General features: G+C 35.8%; 1 protein-coding gene across 1 annotated transcript in view; it reads left to right on the forward strand.

The window, feature by feature from the left end:
• LOC140160713 (cytosolic carboxypeptidase 6-like) overlaps positions 1-20,620 on the forward strand; it is a 230,224-nt gene that overhangs the window by 32,299 nt on the left and 177,305 nt on the right. The window contains exon 4 of the mRNA XM_072184008.1: positions 14,838-14,932. Coding sequence (XP_072040109.1) covers positions 14,838-14,932 — 95 coding nt within the window. The remainder of the gene's footprint in view (positions 1-14,837; positions 14,933-20,620) is intronic.

Raw genomic sequence — 20,620 nt, forward strand, 5'->3', positions numbered from 1 at the left:
TTAAACTGGATTCTTTAATATTTCAGGCATATCTTATGAATACTATTTTAGATATGGTGTACTATCTTCATGAGATAGCAAGTCATATCAATCGAATACCTTTTTCTGCTATCTGCAGTAGATAGCAAGTGTTTTTCTGGCGAAGATAAAGTGTGTTATCTTCAGTAGATAGCAATTCTTGTGTGGACATACCAAGTCTTGCGGCTGGGATGTCCATGACACAGTGTGCTGTCTTTAGTAGATAGGAAGTCAAGTGTCAACATACCAAGTCTTGTAGATGGGCTATGCATGACATGTTGTACTATCTTCAGTAGATTGCAAGTCTTGTGTGGGCATTCCAAGTTTTGTTGCTAGGTTATGCATGACATGGTATGCTGTCTTCAGTAGATAGCAAGTCTTCTGTGGATATACCAAGTCTTTTATATAGGGTATGTATGACATGGTGTGCTATCTTCAGTAAATAGCAAGTCTTCTGTGGATATATCAAGTCTTGTAGATAGGCTATGTATGACATGGTGTGCTACCCAGCAAACACAAAAACGTTTTAAAAACATTTTAAATAAGTTATATTTTGGCTTTTGGTTTAGGTAAAAACGTTTTAATAACATTAAAATGTCAGGTTATATAAAGGTCATGATAACGTTTTAAAACGTTTTGTATGAAAACACACTACAACAATATTTTTAAATGTTTTCAAAAAATGTTATTGTAAACTATTTTTGTAAACATTTTTGCCAAATATTGTGTCAATACTTAAATAACATGTTAAAATGTTTGAACCCAGCAAACACAGAAATGTTCTTAAAATGTTTTTTTTCAAAACCTTTTAATAACATTTAAATGTCGGGTTATATAAAGGTCATGAAAACGTTATTCAAACGTTATTGAAAATATTTTGGGCAAACATTTTTCGCAAAATATTTATTCAAACCCAAAATAACATTCTGTTTAGAATGTTTTGTATCAAGTTTTCAAGAATGTTTTTGGAATGTTATTAAAACATTTTTATACCCTTTATATAAGCCGACATTTAAACGTTTTCTGTGAAACATTTTTTTTGTTTGCTGAGCAGTTGATTATCAAAAAATGTTTTTTAAGGTTATGAAAACGTTTTATACTCTTAATATACCCTTTATATAACCCGACATGTAAACGTTTTCTGACAACCTTTTATAACCTTTTGCGAATGATGTCGAAAACGTTTTGTGTTTGCTGGGTATCTTCAGTAAATAACAAGTCCTGTGTGGACATATCAAGTCTTGTGGCTGGGTTGTGCATGACATGGTGTGCTGTCTTCAGTAGATAGCAAGTCTTATATCGACATTCCAAGTCTTGTGGCTGGGCTGTGCATGACATGGAGTGCTATCTTTAGTTGATAGCAAGTCTTGTGTGGTTATGTCACGGAGGTATAAGTGCGTTAGTGTTATAGACCTGACGGGGAAGTCCTCTTTTGGTCTATACGCTAGCGCGCTCGCCTCTTAATCCCAGGGTCGTCATGGTTATACCAAGTCGTGTGGCTGAGCTATACATGACATGGTATGCTATCTTCAGTAGATAGCCAGTTTTGTGTGGACATACCAGGTCTTGTGGCTAGGCTATGCATGACATGGTGTGCTGTCTTCAGTAGATAGCAGGTCTTGTGTGGATATACCAAATCTTGTAGCTACAATCCCGAACAAAAGTAGTTCGAACACTTGTGTCAAAGTAGGACTGTTTACTTGACATATTAAAATTTCGCTTTCTTTGATGTGAAGTCTGAACCATTTCCTACTACTACAACCCTGCCCCACCAATCAATGTTGGATGTTTCTAGGGGTTCATGACCAAGAAAAAACCAACCAACAACATTGATCGGGGGGAATGGGGGCATATTGAAGTACTCATGTTAAAGTGTTCGAACAATTATGACCGGGATTGTAGGCTATGCATGACATGGTATGCTATCTTCAGTAGATGGCAAGTTTTGTGTGGATATATCAGGTCTTGTGGCTGGGTTGTGCATGACATGGTGTGCTGTCTTCAGTAGATAGCAAGTCTTGTATCAACATGTGCATGACATGGTGTGCCATCAGCAATGCATGACATGGTGGACTATCTTCAGTAGATAGCAAGTCTTGTTGCTAGGCTGTGCATTATGCAGTGTCCTATTTTCAGTAGATAGCAAGTCTTAGTACATGGACACACCTAGGTAGCTAGGCTATGCATGACAGTCTTGTGTCAACATATCAAGTCTCATGGCTAGACTGTGCATGACATGGAGGACTGTCTTCAGTAGATAGTAAGTCCTCTGGCTTGTAGGTCAGGCTATGCATGACACAATATGCTATTGTGTTATCTTTAGTAGATAGTAACATTTATATATATCACTGTTATCACCTGTTGATAGCAAATCTTGTAAATCTAAGATATAGTTTGCTCTCATTTGTGGATATTAAGTTGTGTAGCCTATCAAAGACATGTTCTGTCTTCAGTAGATAGCATGTCTTAGAAAATGTCTGGAAAATGACATATCTTCAAAGTCATTGTCAATAGCTACAGCAAGTTACACATCTATCAAGACATGACCACAACCCTGGTAATAATATACACCCTTTCCCCCTAAACAGGAATGAACTACAAGTACAGGGGTTCACGATTGCGGGCCTGCGGACAAAGTAGCATATCTTATTTACTTGGTGGCAACCAGTTTAACACATTCAGGCATTGGCCAAGGTTTTGCCAATTTCATCAGCACAGAAGTAGAGTACTGATGTTTGCACTGCTACTGGGAACTGTCACCTGGTTTCCTGTATTGGTATTATGTAACAACCTGGTTTCATGTAACCCTTCATTATTGAATTTGCCTTACCAGCATTTAGTAGCGCATAAATGGACTTGTTCAAAAGCCTGGCCGGTACAAAAGACCTGTAGTAGGTTTTGATGGTGTTTTAGTAAAACACTAACAGGCATTGAAAAATAGTGTGTTGTTTACAAGACCTCTATCAAAAACAAGGCTAATGGTAGTATAGCCACAAGTCAAGTACTGCTAACTATAGAATGAGGGCCTTACTGTTTTATGAAAAGAGAAGTTGTCAGCTAATAATGACCATGGTAAAAGAGTCTTAAGGGATCGGGAATGGCGTTTTGACAGTATTTTTGTGGGACATGCGAGCATCAGACATATCAATTGCATTCTGAATACGAAGAATGTCTTTCTGATATCAAATAATTTTAATTTTTTGAAATTCACGATATAATACAAATTTTATGACAAATTATTAAAATTGGATATTTTTCACATTTTTGATATATAACAGTCCCGAAGTAAATTTTATAAATCTAATGACATATTCTTAAAGTGTATGTAGCAGGGAGGAAAAGCCGACGATCAATTGAAAATTTTGACCTTTCATATTGAAGATATGGATTTTTTCCCAAAAAGACCTATTTTTTGTTGGTGTTTTGGGAAAAAATCCATATCTTCAATACTGAAAGGTCAAAAATTTAATTGATCGTCTGCTTTTTCACCCCACCTACATACACTTTAAGTATAAATCATCAGATTTATAAAGTTTACTTGAGTACTGTTAAATATCAAAAATATCAATTTTTAATCATTTGCCATAAAATGTGTATTACATTGCAATTTCAAAAATCAAAATTATTTGATATCAGAAGGACATTCTTCAGTATTCAGAATGCAATTCGATATGTCTGATGTGCTCTAATGTCCCACAATAAATACTGTCCAAACGCTCATACCCCACCCCTAACTACTAAGATATACATTTTGCAAAAGGAGATTCTGTTAGCCTGCAACAAGAATTTTGTTAAGCCAAAAGAAAGTATCTGCTAACCATACCAGGGAGATCAAACAATCCTATGTGTTGTAAAGCATAATCTGCATACTATTGTCTTTCTTTAGCTTTTACTCTTTGCCGTAATATTTACACAAACTAGAAACTAAGAAGGATTGTTTTTCAAGACCGCAATTGTAGAGTAGAGTACCGTTGATGGCCAAAGAGCTCTGCTTTCTGATTAGGCAAAAAAAATTTGTTTCTTTGTCCATAGAGGCTTATGAAAAAGTCGGATTTTTTTTTTTTTTACAGATATTGCACTTGAAACTGACAATTTGAAGACTGGTAAATAAGTCAAAACACACAGCACTTAACTGGTTTAACTCTTCAGATGGTTCTGCATGTTATACTTTTCATTTTCTTTACATTTTCTTTCTTTAAATTTATACTAACCACTGTTTTATTCGATGTCCCATCAATGCCAAAAAAAAATTTAAAATTTAAAAAATAAAAAAAATTCCAAAAAAAAAAAAAAAAAAAATCCAAAAAAAAAAAGAAAAATTTCCAAAAAAAAAAAAAAAAGACACGGTCGGGACCAGGGTACACGGTCGGTCGGACGTGGACAAACAAACAATTTTTTTTTTGCCTTAAAACAGATTCCTGTCTGAAAAAATCTGACCACAAGGCTGTCAGATACACTCTTTTGTGGTAGGATGATGGTACAGTAGTTGTGATGTAAGAGCTTGTCCCGGCACCTGTTATCGGCTGAGTTGAGTGGTTTTAATGCCAAGGAGGAGTGACACCATGTCCATACTTATTTCATGATTATTCATGACACCCTGCAACAGACCTGGTTGGGGTCTGGGGTTGATTGTTGCTAGTCACGCCGTGCTTCAATTTGACTTCCCACGGGACGTCACTTAGGGATATTTAAAAAATGGTCTGTAGTACGATGTTAAAGTGAAGTGATTCTGATATGTTTGTCAGTGACAGTACTGAGTGATTTTTATAATTATAGGTTAATAACTGCGCATTAGTTATTTGGAGGGCATTGTGAAAAATCTAAACATTTTGCCTTTGGAACCGAGGAATATCCCGAGGCGAGCCCCGAGGATATTCCGAGGTCCAAAGCAAAATGTTTAGATTTTTCACAATGCCCTACCATATAACTGATGCAAAGTTATTAACCAAATTCATAACCGTCACTTTTAACTCATCACTCAACCAAATCTCAAGATTTTATTCTCCGAAATTTGATGAAAATACAAATTTTATCAAAACATATTATATCGCCCTTCAAAAAGTCGAACAGGCTAAAACGGACTTACCAATTACAGCACTGCGCAATCACGCCATGTGCAAATATGGTAATTGCGTGCTTGGCGTGTAGAGTTCGGCGCAACAGATGCGCACTACGCGGAAGTCATTAGCATACTGTGAGGTCATTGATGGATATCAATAACCTCCGCGCCGATGTGCGTATATCATCTAACGAGCAATTTAATTGGGACGCATATATGGCGTAATACGCGGAGGTTATGAATGTATGTTGGTGTTGCAAGGTAAAGCCCACATTACATTGTCCATGTTTCATTACATTGTCCATGTGTCATTTATGGGTTGTCAGCTTGTCATTAGCAACTTACAAACAGTATTGGAAACCTGAATTTAGACTTTTTGTTGTCCAAATTCCTTCCTTTTCAGCCTGTTTTTGGCCTTTTTAGCCCAAATTTACGCACTTTTCCGGCTTTTTTTTAAACACTTCAGGTTTTTTTCATGGATGATCATTCTCTTGTCTGTCATAAGCTATAGAAATAATTGAACCTTCACAAGAACATTTAGCATGCTGGAGGAAACTGAAGTTGTTGTTGGAAAGCCTAGCATTTTACATTAGAGAGACCGTACTATGTAGAGAATTTAACACAACTTTTATAAGCATTTTAAGTAAAGCATAAATGTATGATTTTGTTCAAATTTTAATTTTGTTATTTTTTACCAACAAAAAAAACCCCCATCATAATATTAGTAACAATTATCAAGGAGGTATTCTGATCATTTTAAGCCAAAATAATGAGGTATTAAACCACAGCTGCTTCACTGTCGAGCTCTGTAGGGGAATTGGTAAATAAAACCGCATTATAAAAATTCTAAATTTTACTGTAATTAAAGCACTTTAGGATTACTCTTTCTCATGGTTTAAGTGGTTGTACAAATGTATTTAAAATTAAACAAATTGTTTCACTTTCTTCTCTCATAGGAACACTTTTGGTACAGGTGTTCCATGTGTTGAGGGATCCCTATCTCTGAACTTACTTTGCAAGGCGGTATATTTATGTCAGAGATGATTTCAAGTGTAAAGGTTCCATGTAGTAGGATAAACAAACGTCCAGCTGAAACGAGCCGTGAGTGGTCATACATTAAGATGGACATATTGATGACCTACAAGTACCCATCAAGTAACTGTCAACTCGTTAGTGAGCTCCTTTCATTAATTTATGCAAAGTAATTAGCACCGGTGTTGTAACGATTCAGGTTACTTTTAAGCTTGCATTATTCAAAATCTATAAGAGTGAAATATTATGCATTAAGTAAGTAGTGTACCTTTGAATAAATGTAAGCTACTTATATTAGTGAAAATCTTCAAAGACATCATCGGATGATTTGAGATTTCGATATTCAATCAGTAGATTTCCATCAAATTTTAATTTTGTTACTTGGTATACAAAATGCTGAAATGATAATAATCACTGTCAGGAAGAGGTTCTGTCCATTTTAAGCCAAAATAAAAAGGTAAAGTAAATGACACCCACTGGCTATAGATCCTATGCAATAAACTAACTGGAATCCAGGGGCAGCGTTTTAAGGGGTCTTGGGGTCCAGGACTCCTTGATTTGGCAGGTCCCTGTGATTTGGACCTCTTAATTTTGTACGTCTGTAGAATTAGATGCCTGGACCCCTTTATCCCCAATTTGGACCCTGGACTCAGCAGGTCACTGCTAACCCTGCTGGAATGGTATAACAATTGAAATGGTAGCCATGTTGGGGGACACAACCAATCATACCTATCATCTGTTTTATTGTATGTTCATGGGAATTGCCCCGTTGAGGTCTCCTGGTGAACAGAATCTTATTTAAATGAGGATGAGTGATGTTGTATTGCATACAGTCTATTTTGTCAGTTTAACATGAAGTTCTCTTGTTTTGTTGACCTTTTAACACAACAAATTTGGCTGATTCCAAGTTTGGACATGTGTAAACATTACCAATATAGCTGAAAATCGGATTTCAAGAAAATGAACCAATTCTATATGATAAGATCATACATTATGGCTTTAAATAGTAATGCAAAGCTCAGATGTGCAATTGTACATGCAGCTTTCTTGCAGGCAGGGAGGCAATGATTTGGGCTATCTACACAAAGTTTAAGATCCACAAAAACACTGCCTTTTTCAATGATGTGTCCGTGCAAGTACCATGAAGAGCAGATTCATTTCTTATCAGCCTGCAGGCCGAGTACAAGCTACACAAAGGCACAAATTGGGCACGTAACACCTAATGTGTTCATAATCTGGATTTGATGGTGTGATGTGAGCCTTATTATCACAAACTCACAAGTGTTTATTGTTTACAGCTTAGTGAGGAGGTGGGCAAAGTAGATGGAATTCATTACCCTTGTTGACCTTGCAAATGAGAGTTGTTCCTTTTTCATTATTATACTTGAGAAGTGTTTTGTAAAGAGTTTGGGGTCAGGATTTGATTTCACAGATCTCAATTAAACAAAGGTTGGACTCTGTGTTTGTAATGGGTCACAAAGAATTACGTTTGCATAAAAGAAGGATGCATTAACGCTTAGAAGTGTAATGAGATATAAATGGGCTAACAACTGATCTTACACTTAGTTCTTGTGTGAAACTAGACACCAGGATGTTATGAACAAAATAACTTCATGTAAACAAATACACAGCAATAGTTTATCCATTTTCCAAGGGTCTGCGATTAATAAACTAAAAGTTATGTTTTAGTCATTTAGCATGAAATTCTGTTCATTTTAGCTGTGTAAATTTGATAAATCTGCACGGCAAATTATACTTTTTTGATGATCAAAGGATACATTCATGTGCATGTACTCATAGTACCATAGTATATGTGACCACAAAATGAGCATAAAGTCACAAGTTGGTGGTTTTAATACCTTCAAATTGTTGAGTTGCGGTTCTTTGTTTGAAGACACTTGTATAGTCAGTCTTATGCTCTTTGTGAATGGGGACATAATATGCTGTACTCTATATCTGTCCTCATACTGGTGTCTTCAAACATAGAACATCAACTCAACAGTTGGAATGCCTCGAAACTCCCAACTTGTGACTTTACGCTCATTTTGTGGGAACAGACCTGTCATCACATATTGTATGCAAGAATTTAAGCTATCTACACAAAGCAGGGCTGCAATTTTGTCTAATTTTGCGAGAATCAAAATCCATCCAAATCACTGCACTTGCTGGATGATTCAATCTGCGTGTTTACACTGAGCACTCTGTATTTTTACTCGGTATTACCCGGTAACCCACAATCCGATTCAGGCAACAACCACCACGTTTCTACAGGCGCTTAAAATAAGGATTGCGGTGTGTACCGGAAGTACTGATAGTATTTTTCTGACCCCAAGCTGCTTTTAAGGTCACGATGTGATACATGAAATCAACATAAAAGATGTTCAACACCCAGCAACCGTTAACCGTTGTGTTTCCACTGGCAGAAATAACGTGTGTCACACCACATCATCTACCTCATGAGGTGGATCACGGTTGCCGGGTGTCCACACCGCATCACTCTGAACCGATCTGTTTCCACTGGGCACATTAACCGGTAACACTCTAAACTAAACCACATTACCCGCCAACCGTTCCCCAGTAGAAACACGCAGAATGAGAGAAGATGATTCTCACAACTAACTGTTAGTGTTACGACAATCATTACAAGAACCAATTCTCTGATTCTCATTGAAATTGGGGCCCTGCAAAGTTTAAGATCCATGAAAAAAGACCTGATGTTTTGTGTCCATGCAAGTATCATGAAGAGCAGATTCATTTCTAATCAGCCTACAGGGTGAGTACAAGCTACACAAAGGGACAAATGGGGCACGTAACACCTAGTGTGTTTATAATCTAGATTTGATGATGTGGTCTATAGATAGCCTTATTAGCACAAACTCTGAAGTGCTTATTGTTTACAGCAAGCTTGGTGATGGGATGGGGTTAAGTAGTTTGAAATTCTTCACCCTTGCTAACCTGTCAAGAGGGAGTTGTTGCTTTTTTCAGTATCATACTTAAGAGGTGTTATAAATTGTGTTGTGTAGAACTTCAGGTTTGAGATTTGGTTTCACACATATCAGTTTACAAAGATTTCACTGAGTGCTTATAATGGGTCACTGGTAATTTACATTTGCATTTAAAAGTAAGATGCATTCAACTCTAGTCTCATTACTGTAATGAGATGTAAATGGCATATTCCATTTAAAATCCACACTACCCCTGTGGAAGATTTAGTTAAAGTCTTCCACAGAGGGAGTATGAGTTACAAATAGAATAGCCAATTGGGTAACTTCCATTTGAAATACTCACTCCAGTTGTGGAAGATATAGGTAAAGCCATAATACAGGGGAGTATGGGTTTGAAAATGACCAATTACATTTGAAAAACATACTCCCCATGTGGAAGATGCTTCCAAAATCTTCCACAGGGGTAGTGTGGATTATAAATGGAATAGCCCAACAGGCTGCAGACTGATCTTACACATTTCTTGTGTGGAACTGGACCCATGATCTTTTAAACAGAAGATGTAAGTAAATCAAACAAACTGATTGATAGTTTATAAATTTTTCCAGTTTGCATAGATAGTAAACTTAAATTTATAATGTATTTTGTAACAAAACAAGAAAGTCTGCTCACTCTGGACCTATAAATTTGACCAATCTGGTCTGCAAACCATTCACCCCTCGGTTAAGGTTAAAGGATATGAGATGGAGGAAAAATAAAATTGGTTTGAACTGGTTGCTCATAAATGAAGCATACTTTGGACATGGTTGTTGTGAAGAGTAATTATTCCAAAAGGTTTTCTTTTTCCCTCTATCTTCAGAAATTTTTATTTGGGAAAAAACTATTTTTTTTGGCTGGATTAAAAACGTTTAAGAGAAATAATTTCTTGAAACAAAAATCGAACAAATAATTTAGTGTTCAGAAAAGTTGAAATAGAAATGGTTTGGAATAAAAACATGTTGGAATAGCAATCTGCTATTATTAAGGGACCCTATGTAAGAGAGTTAATTCATGGTTAAGGCCTTATGAAAATGAAGGTATGTTTCATCACTGATATGTGAAAGACAAAATACACATGGATTTGTACCAAAAGTACACCTTTATCAATATTGCCAAGATACTCTGAAAGGCATAATGTTATATTTGTGCTGCGGTAATAAGCTTGAAAATTTCGGTTGTGTAAAGACTAGCAAATTACTATGGACCACAATGGCCTCATCCCAATGCCATAGTTCAATAACCTCAATTAAACAATCATAGAGCAAAATTTGACGTCAAGTTGTAGAGTATGAGTTTTTGTACCCAAATTTTCAAAGGTCATTCAATGAATGTACAGATGTATTGGGGTTAAAGAACTGTACCCTGATAGATGAGCATGTTGTTAGTTAGCAAGTGTAAAATTGTGTCGTCATTGAGTCTGGCAAGTCACAAGTTTATTGTTTTATAGACAGTAGCCCGAGGTAAAATTGAAATGAGGAAACTGCTTATTTGGAAACATTTTTGTTGGAGAAAGTCGTTTTAAAAGAGGAAAAGTGAGTGGATGTCTTACGCTGCTGTACGGATACTGAAAGCACATAAGAAGAACCAGTTTAATAAGGAAGTGTATTTGATTTGTTAAGAGTGGGTCATATAGTATTAACATTTGAAAGAATTGAAAAGAATGCAGACTATTTGTGATAATAAAAGATGGTTTACTATATTTTGTAGCAAGTTTATTGTTTAAAAGAATTGTGAGATTTTATATAATAAAAAGATTCATTAGTATAATATTTTATGCATGGTCACCATTAAGACTTTCATATTTGTTGATCATCAAAGAAGAATCTTGTCTGGTGTTAATATTGTCTGGTGTTCATTTGTTTTTTGTATCACATATGCTGTCTTCCTTAAATCACACATTTTTCAGGCATGAGAATTTTTAGGCAGGTTTGTTGTGTAAATTTATGCTTTTTTTCACAGCCTGTTTTGGGCCTTTTAATGTTGAATTCACACACTTCTTCAGAAAGTTTTAAAAAAAGCCATTCTCATGCCTGCATTTTAAATATATATATAATACACAAATGTGCTATCTCCAAAAGATAGCACACTTAATATCCACCGTAGATATGTGCTATCTTCAGTAGATGGCAAGTTTGTATCCCCATAGATATGTGTTATCTTCAGTAGATAGCAAGCTTGTATATGGTCATTTTCACAGTAAAGGGTGTAACTTTTGATTTTTAGGGTCAAAATTTCAAACCACTTAAATATGTTTCTGTTTACTGAAATCATGCATAGAAGCAACTTAAATTCCAGTAAAATAATGTTTCAAGGCTTAAACCTTTTGATTTCTAATAAAAAAATTGACATTTCCATAACATTTTGGTTAAAATCTAAGAAAAAAATGTATTTTACATAAGCTCAGAAAATTATGACATGAAAGCTGGAATACATGTGAAATCCCATTCCAAAGTAAGTCAACAGATATAAGTTAAATTTTATACCATGTTTTGCTATGTTTGTAATTGCAGTTTTGAAAATTTTTAACATCAAGTGTCATTTGCAATGGAAATTTCCCAACCTTAAACATATTTTTTAAAGTTTTAATTGGGTTCCTAAAATAATTTGAATGTCTAACTTCATGTACAAATACTACTTGATGAAAGGAACCTCCCAGCCAAGTTTCACAGAAATTGGAGTTATTTTTAGAATTGGCAATTCAAGCGATTTGTGTTTGGAGGCTTCAGTTAACAACACAGGTGATCATAAAGTAAAATATTTGGCTAACTACTACAAGTTGACATGAAAAAATAGGTAAAAAATATCACTATAGAGAGTTCCCGTGTTTTGGGTTACCCGCCATCTTGGAGGGAAACCTAAACTCCGTTTACAATTTTCAGAATACCAACACTTTCGCGCAATAATTAGCAAATGTTATTTTGTAGAATGTAGCACCAATAGGGTCATTGACCAAATCAAAGGAATGAGGAATACGGCGGTGCGAATCACGTTATAAACACTATTGTAGTCCGTTCCGCTTGAAAACACGGGAACTCTCTATTACCAATTTTCATGCTTTGCTTCTAAGTATTGAATTTCAGTTGTGACAAAAATTAAATTATCACATCAAGTCATTTTTTTTGTTTCGGAGGCTTCATGTTAACAATGGTTAAACATTGCAGAAGTAGTTTTTTTGAAAACAACACTGTTGGGATCATCTAAGCTGTTATTTTCTTGTGTGTATTGAATCAATGATTCTATGCGGCAGATATTGTAGATTTATCACATGTTAATTTTTTCACCCATTTGTTAAGTATGGTGTTAACTTGCATGTGAAGCCTCCGAAACAGGCTTTTTGGGGTATCAGTATATTTTTCAAACATTAACCATAATATCAACAATTTTTTTAAATTAATGACATTCTGCACATATCAAGTAACAATTACAATGCAGATATCAATATGGAACACACCAATATAGATATGCATAGATGATAATTAACCTTATTGTTGTTTCGGAGGCTTCATTTGTTTCGGAGGCTTCAATTGTTAACGGAAAGTTTGTATTGGATCCCATTTTCAAACGGTGATATATATCTCCACAATTTAAAAACAAGTGACTTGAGGATCTACTTTGCTGCATTTTGATAAATAGATTGGATGAGCTCTTTTATTTATATTTGCCCAAGCTTGCTGAACAGTTTGTTTCGGAGGCTTCAAAAAAGTTAACGGAAAATCGGCTCTTTGAAGTCAAGATTTTATAAAAATTTTAAAAGCTTGCAAATCGACTAATTTTTGTTACCCATTTCAAGATATCAACTGTTATGAATCAAGAAGAAGTGAAGAAATAACCAAGAATTATGAACCAAAGCTATACCCACAAAGTTTGTTAACAATTGAATATATGAATACAAAACCCACCCAAGTCCATACTGTGGCCAAATTGAGTTAAGCGTGGGAATTTGTTGCTATGCATAGGCCTGTCATATGTATGAAAAAAAACACCTCAAATTCATCCACTGTGTCTATTGGGCATGTGAAAAATAGCATGTATGAAAGAATAACTCAAGTCCATGATTTGAGTCTTGTAACACATTGATTGAAATCCAGTATGTTTAAAAGTCCGCTTGTAACACATTCATTACTGGAGAGTGACTTTTGAAAAAAAAAAATGGGTTTAATAAAGGAAAGTGTGTGGTTTATATTACATGGCAGAATGCTTACCAACATTATACATACCTGTGTGCTTTATTTTGTATTATCTTACTAGTGGTAATCTCATTCAAACATTGTTGTCTTTGTATATGATTCAAAAAACCACCCAAGTCCAAAATTTAAAATGAACCCCACGAAGTCCCTGAAATGCTAATCGTCATACTTAATACAGTTTAACCCACTCATTTGCACGTAAAACTTACCATATTGACCAGGTAAATATAACTGAAGGAATTAAAATGATACACAGGTTTTTCTCTCAAAATCACTTCCCATGGACTTGGGTGGGTTTTGTATTCATGTATTCAATTGTTAACGGAAAATGAAGCCTCCGAAACGACAAATATCGAAGTCCGGTTCTCAAAAATACAGGGCTGTTCACAATTAAATCTAATGTGGCAGTGTTTACTGAACATATGACCGTACTTGCAGGATAAGAAAAATTATCCATGAACTAACTGAAGAAAACACAGGGTTTTACAAAAATGTTACTGTTTTTTATAGTTTTTCAAAATGGCAATATTAAGTACATTTAAGCCTGCTAAAACTGAACGCAGTAAATCCCAAAGATGATTATGCTTCCCAAGGTAGCTGCTAACTAGATGACTTATGTGGCCAAAAATCATGGAATTCTGTGGCTTTATTAGAACACTACGGATCAAAATGTTAAAAATCCAAAGTTACACCCTTTACCGTGAAAATGACCATATATCATTGACTTTGTATCTTATGCATATAATGCTATTTTCAGTAGATAGCAATTTTTGTATTCATCATAGATATGCTATCTTCAGTAGCTAGCAAGTTTGTATCCACCATAGATATGTGTTATCTTCAGTTGATAGTAAGTTTGTATCTATCATAGACTTATGCTATCTTCAGTAGATAGCAATTTTTGTCTTTAACAGATGCGTTATCTTCAGTAGATAACAGGCTTATATCCATATAGATATATGTTATAGTAAGTTTGTTTCTTATGCATATGCTATCTTCAGCAGATAGCAATTGTTGTATTCATCATAGATATGCTATCTTCAGTAGATAGAAAGCTTGTATCCACCATAGATATGTGTTATCTTCAGTTGATAGTAAGTTTGTATCTTATGCTATCTTCAGTAGATAGCAATTTTTGTATTCATCATAGATATGCTCTCTTTGGTATTAAATTTGTATCCATCATAGACGTGTGCTATTGCTATCATCAGTAGATAGCAGGTAGTGCATTGAGAAATGCCAAATGTGTCACCTTCATTGGATAGCAAGTTTGTATCCACTATAATAGATATGTGCCATATTCAGTTGATAGTAAGTTTGTATCTTATATGCTATCTTCAGTAGATAGCAATTTTTGTATCCATCATAGTTCTGTTATCTTCATTTGAAAGATTTTAAGACATTGTATATATTGAGATGTAGAGAGTAATCAACTGAGATAATACTTCCAATTTATTCCATTGCATATGCCCGGTTCCAAACAAATCCATCCATGTTTTGTAACTGCTAATGCGTTTTATATAAACACATTTTTCTCTGAATATTCATCTTTTTCACAGAGGGTCATCTTTAACATAGTAAACTTCAGTAAAACCAAGAGTTTATACAGAGAAGGCATGTCACCAGTTGTGAAGTCAACAAGTAGACCTAAGTGGTAAGTTGCACTTTTTTATTGTAACTTTATTGTAAATAATTTGAAATTTTCATATTACAAAACCAAAATTTTGACACTGACCTGACAGTTTTGTATGTCTTGGATGACTACTTCATCAGAGTGATTGGTATCCCATCATCCTCTGTGCTGGTGGTAAAACAGCTCCATCCCTAGGGGGCGTGGTATTGAGGAGAGGGTCATACACGTGACTTACATTTATTATATATTTCCGGCATGAGAATTTTCAAGTTTAAGCCTGAATTGTCCAAATTTCCGCACTTTCTTTTATTTCAGCCTGTTTTTGGCCTTTTTAGCTCTATTTTACACACTTTTTCATGCTTGTTTCAAACACTTAGGTTTTTTCATGGATGATCATTCTCATGCCTGATATTTAGATTTTGATGTGGTAGCATTCCCTTCAGGTAAAACTGAATGGTTACCTTCAACTGCTAAAATAAAATAAAACTTATTTTATTTCTTGCATACAGAAAAGAGAATAAAAAAGAAAAGAAAAGAGAGGAAGATGGAAGCATGAATAGGCCTTGAAAAAATGTTTTATTTCTCAGCAAGAGAGACAAATTTCACTCTATTTCTTATGTATTTCTTTATCCAGAAAAGCAAAATTTCCCCCAAATGACCAAATTTCCCGGCAAGGAGATTGCCAAATTGCTATTGCCAAATTGCTCATTTTTCCAGGCCTGAGCATGAAATTAGAAGCAAGGAAGTGTTGTAAAAATGGGAAAAGAAAAACAATAAACTACTGAGATAGGTAGAAAAATAGATTGTAACTGATAGTGATATAGCAAAAATGAGAGAAACAAAAGGAGATGTGATACAGAGAGAGGGAAGTCTGCGAGAGTGAGAGAGAGAAAAGAAGAGATTGAGATGAGAGATACAAGAGATGTGATAAGATTATGATTCACTTACAATTGATTGATCACTTGTTCCTGTGATTCAACAACATTTCATCACCAAAACTCAAAAGGTTAATTACAATATCCTCACCAAAATGATTAACCTGTCGGCAGTATGAATGAAACTAACCATAATCGATTCGACTTGAAAATGTCTCCTTAAAAAAAATTACATAATGATATTGAATGTGACCAAATGTGTCTGGATGGTAATTAGAAGCGGCGGCACTGAAACAAGGGCCAACCAAGCATAGGTCATAATGTTAAAAACCACATCCTTAGCAGATGTGTAAGCTTCCTTGCTCTTAGTTTGGATGAGGAAAGCAGCGGCGATGAAGCGAGAGGAAACGCTTCATCGTTACCATGGCAACACATCTCAAAGTGGTATTCAATCTTTTTTGCCGATGTTTTCTTTTCTCGCAAGATGGAAAAGTAACAGGTGGCACAGAAAGGCTGTGCACTGTGACATAAATAGTCTCAATCCTTTTGTCAAGGTTCTTAAACATACATTCAATTATGTGTAAATATAAATTTGCTTTACATTCTGTGGATCGAAGTGAAGTACCAAAGATTCAGAGACACAGGTTGTAAAGTAGTGCATATTACAACATTATTGACCTTTGGTTCTTGTTGATGAGGCTTTTTTATCATTTTGAAAATAATATGACATTGTATAGTCTCTTTCAAGATGCCACAGTTCAGCAATTTGTTATTATCAGTGTGATTATAATGTTGATTCGGGGATGAGGTTGATTACCATGAATGCAAAGAATCAGTACAAGAATCTCAGGAATATATGGTCTAGTGAACTGTGACTTTAAAAGAATTGGTTGTGAAAATGTTCTAATGTATTGAATGTTGGGAAAAAAGTAACATTGTAAAAAAGAAGAGGAAATAACAAGTGAACAATGGCTTGAAATTTATTGAGAGAGTAAAATTGTATGGCATGAAGAGATCAATGCTAAATAGATCATGATGAATCAGGTGAAACTGGTCAAGACAATTCTTATTGATTGGAAACCGCAGAGACAATTCATTTAGATCTGAAACAATTTGCTATTTTGAATTTTGTCGTGTGTGTGGTGATGATATTGATGGTTCAATGATACATAGCCAGTTAGGCTGTGTTTCTGCTGGTAGTCTGTCTTCGTAGTTGTATCCATATTCTGTACCTTGCCTTCCTCAAAATATCTTTAATAAAATAAATCAAAAATGTATTCTTTAACTTACGATAGCAAAAAGCAGTGTCCGGTGTTATGAAAGATCTGATGATATAAAGGACAATTTATCAACAGTCTGGGGGGTGATCGAAACCTGTGGCCTCCTTTGATAACCTGCGGATGTCACTGCTGATCATGCTCTTTGGTATCTTTCTGTGTATGGATTTGCCTGTCTTTGAGTGCTTTCTTCTGGGTTTTTTTCATCTTGCAGGGATGTCAGTTTTCAGGCTTTTTTGTAGTCCAGATTTACGCAATTACTTCATTTTCAGTCATATCGGCAGTAGCTTCCCTGTAAACATTTGACAATTTCTGCATTCTAATTTTAACACTGAATGATGTCCGCCTGGTGAAATTGATGCATTGCATACAGAGGATTCAATTGAAATTGAGATATTTTAGATGCATTTTCAATTGATTTATAAAAATACACAATAATAGAAAATACTGAACCTTAAAAATCAGGATGTGATAACTCACTGACCATATGAATACCAGAAGACAAAAACATAGTGGAAAAAGATGCCTGTAGCAGTTTGACACTCACTAATATGTGATATTACAGGTTGGTCAAACATATCCCATCATGCATTGCGGATATTCGTATGTGACCAGTCACATTAAAACAGCCTTTCTTATTTAACTCTCTCAACAAGAAAATTGTATTTAATCTGAGGTCAATAAACCTACCAATTAATGAATATAGGGACATTATTATTAACCATATCCCATATCCATTAAAATTAAACCTGGGATTTTTTTAAAATTTTTAAATATTGAATTTTAAAAAAAAAATTCCCTGTACTTGGGACTGGTGGGGGAAAAAGACACACTACAAAGATATAAGCCATGGAAAAACTCCTGTGAAAAGCATGAAAATGCCCGAGAAAGAACCAAGCCAAAACAAACCCAGGAGATTTCCTGAAAAGTTACATCGCTGGTTCAAAGAAAATAACCACCAGCCCCCAGCTCTTAGTCAACTACTGTTCATACAATCAAATCACACATCATGGAAGTTATCTAAAATTAAAATACATGGAGATGATCTGTGTCCAGTAAAAATAGAATGCACAAGGCAAGAAGCACTGGCAGCCAAAGAGCTGGGAAATGACAGACACAGATCAACCCAATAGTTGCATTGACATAATAAACAACAAAAACATGAAGGATTTATTATTCATAAAGAAAACAACATATAATTAATTGTGCACAGTAGTTGTAAAAAAAGAAGTGAAATCTCTAATATCAGGGAAATTAAACCTGGGATTTTTACAAATAACACATCTTTTTTTGCACAGGGGTGGCAAAATTCACTTCCCAGGAATATAGGTCAAACTAGAAGGCTATATATTTGTACACAAATACGGCTATACCCGCATGTTATCGGTGTACCCAAACTTACAGTCCTTTTTTGCTGAGGACTTAAAATAAAGAAATTGTATGTGTAAAAAGTGAAAGTCCAGGTCACAAGCTTTAATTGAATGTAGGTTGCACTGTCGTAGCACTTAAAATAAAGAAATGGTAAAAAGTCCCCTCCCAGGGGAGTCGTCTCTCTTACTCTCCATATGTTGCTGTTGTCAGTCTCTCTTACTCAGGTAGTATGTAAATTAAATGGAACAGCCATTTCAGAGGGAGTATGTAAATTAAACGGAACAGCCTTTTTTGGGGCCATTTCAGAGGGAGTATGTAAATTAAATAGAACAGCCAATGGGTATGTAATTTAACTGGAACAGCCTTAACACTTCACGCTGGTATTTCCAATTATGATATAATACGGTCTGTCTGTTTAGTCCTACGTGTGTGGGGTGGATGGGTGCGTGCGTGGGTGTTAGTAACAATGTAAATCTCAGGTGCTATCTGTGTACAAATTGCTGAGGACTTAAAATATAGAAATTGTAAAAAGTCGCCCAATTGGGTGGAAAATGTGTAAAAATTGAAAGTCCAAGTCACAAGCTTTAATTTAATGCAGGTTGCACTCTCGTAGCACTGGAAATAAAGAACTTGTAAAAAGTCCCTTGCCAGGGGAGTTGTCTCTCCATAGATTGCTGTTGTCAGTCTCTCTTATTAACAGTGAGGCTATGCAATGTGATTAGGGGAAAACTATTCCAGAGGGAGTATGTAAATTAAATGGAACAGCCATTTTAGAGGGAGTATTTAAATTAAACGGAACAGCCTATTTTGGGACCATTTCAGAGGGAGTATGTAAATTAAATAGAACAGCCAATGGGTATGTAATTTAACTGGAACAGCCTTAACGCTTCACGCTGGTATTTCCAATTATTATATTAATAATTATAATACGGATATGTCTGTTTAGTCCCACGTGTGTAGGGTGGGGGAGGGGGTATGTGCGTGTTAATAACAATATAATTCTCAGGTGCTACTGTGTACAAATTCTGCTTTATTTGATGAGAAACGACCGGCCCTTTCTTTTAACATTTGGGGCCATGGGGCCCATAATATTTGACTTATGAGGCCCATGGACATATGTTGAAGTTTAATTCTCTAGTGCTATCAGTAGATTGAAGCTGGGCACTGTAGCTACTTTATTTACTGAGTAACGGCCGGCCCTATGTTTTAGCGTTTTGGGCCCATATAATGTAATATATGGGGCTCAGATGTACATATAACAATGTGATTTTCAGGTGCAATCTGTGTACTAACTCTGAGCCCTAAACCTGCTTTATTTACAGAGTAACGGCCGGCCCTATGTTTTAGCGTTTGGGGCCCTGGGGCCCATTTAATGTAATATATGAGGCTCACATGTACATATAGCAATGTGATTTTCATGTGCAATCTGTGTACTAACTCTGAGCCCTAAAGCTGCTTTATTTACAGAGTAACGACCGGCCCTATGTTTTAGCGTTTGGGGCCCAGGGGCCCATATTATGTGACATATGGGGTACATATGTACATATGACAATATAATACTGAAAACCTATCTGTGTACCAAATCTGAGCCCTGTAGCTACTTTATTTGCTGAGAAACGGCCGGCCCTTTGTTTTAACATTTGGGCCCCTGGGGCCTCTAGCCTTGTACATCTGGGGCCAAAATGGGCAAAAGGCACATCTACAATTTAGGGCTTATACATGTGCAACATATTAGCCCTAGTGCCCTTGTAGCTTTAGAGCTAGGCTTGTCAATCTGTTGCCCCATATTTTTAACATTTGGGGCCCTAGGGCCCATAATATATAACATATGGGGCTCATGTATACTTGTATTTATAGAGTACCCCTGGGGCTATCAGTGTACCAACTCACGGCCCTGAGGCTGCTTCATCTGATGAGAAACGGCATGGTTTGTGTTTTTACATTTGGGCCCCTGGGGCCCGTGACCTTTGATCTCTGGGGCCAAGATGGGCAAAAGGCACATCTACGAGGTAGGGCCCATAAGTGTACCACATATGGGTCCTGGGGCCCTTGTAGTTTTAGCGCTAGCCTTGACAGAATGATGTGTTTGATGGGAGGAGAAGGAGAACTAGATGGCACAGTTGTGTTTGACCAAACACGAATATCTATGCCTGTGTTTCCCACCCTAACCCCCTTAACCACCATGA

The sequence above is a fragment of the Amphiura filiformis genome, chromosome 1, assembly GCF_039555335.1.
Source record: "Amphiura filiformis chromosome 1, Afil_fr2py, whole genome shotgun sequence".
Lineage (NCBI taxonomy): Eukaryota > Metazoa > Echinodermata > Ophiuroidea > Amphilepidida > Amphiuridae > Amphiura > Amphiura filiformis.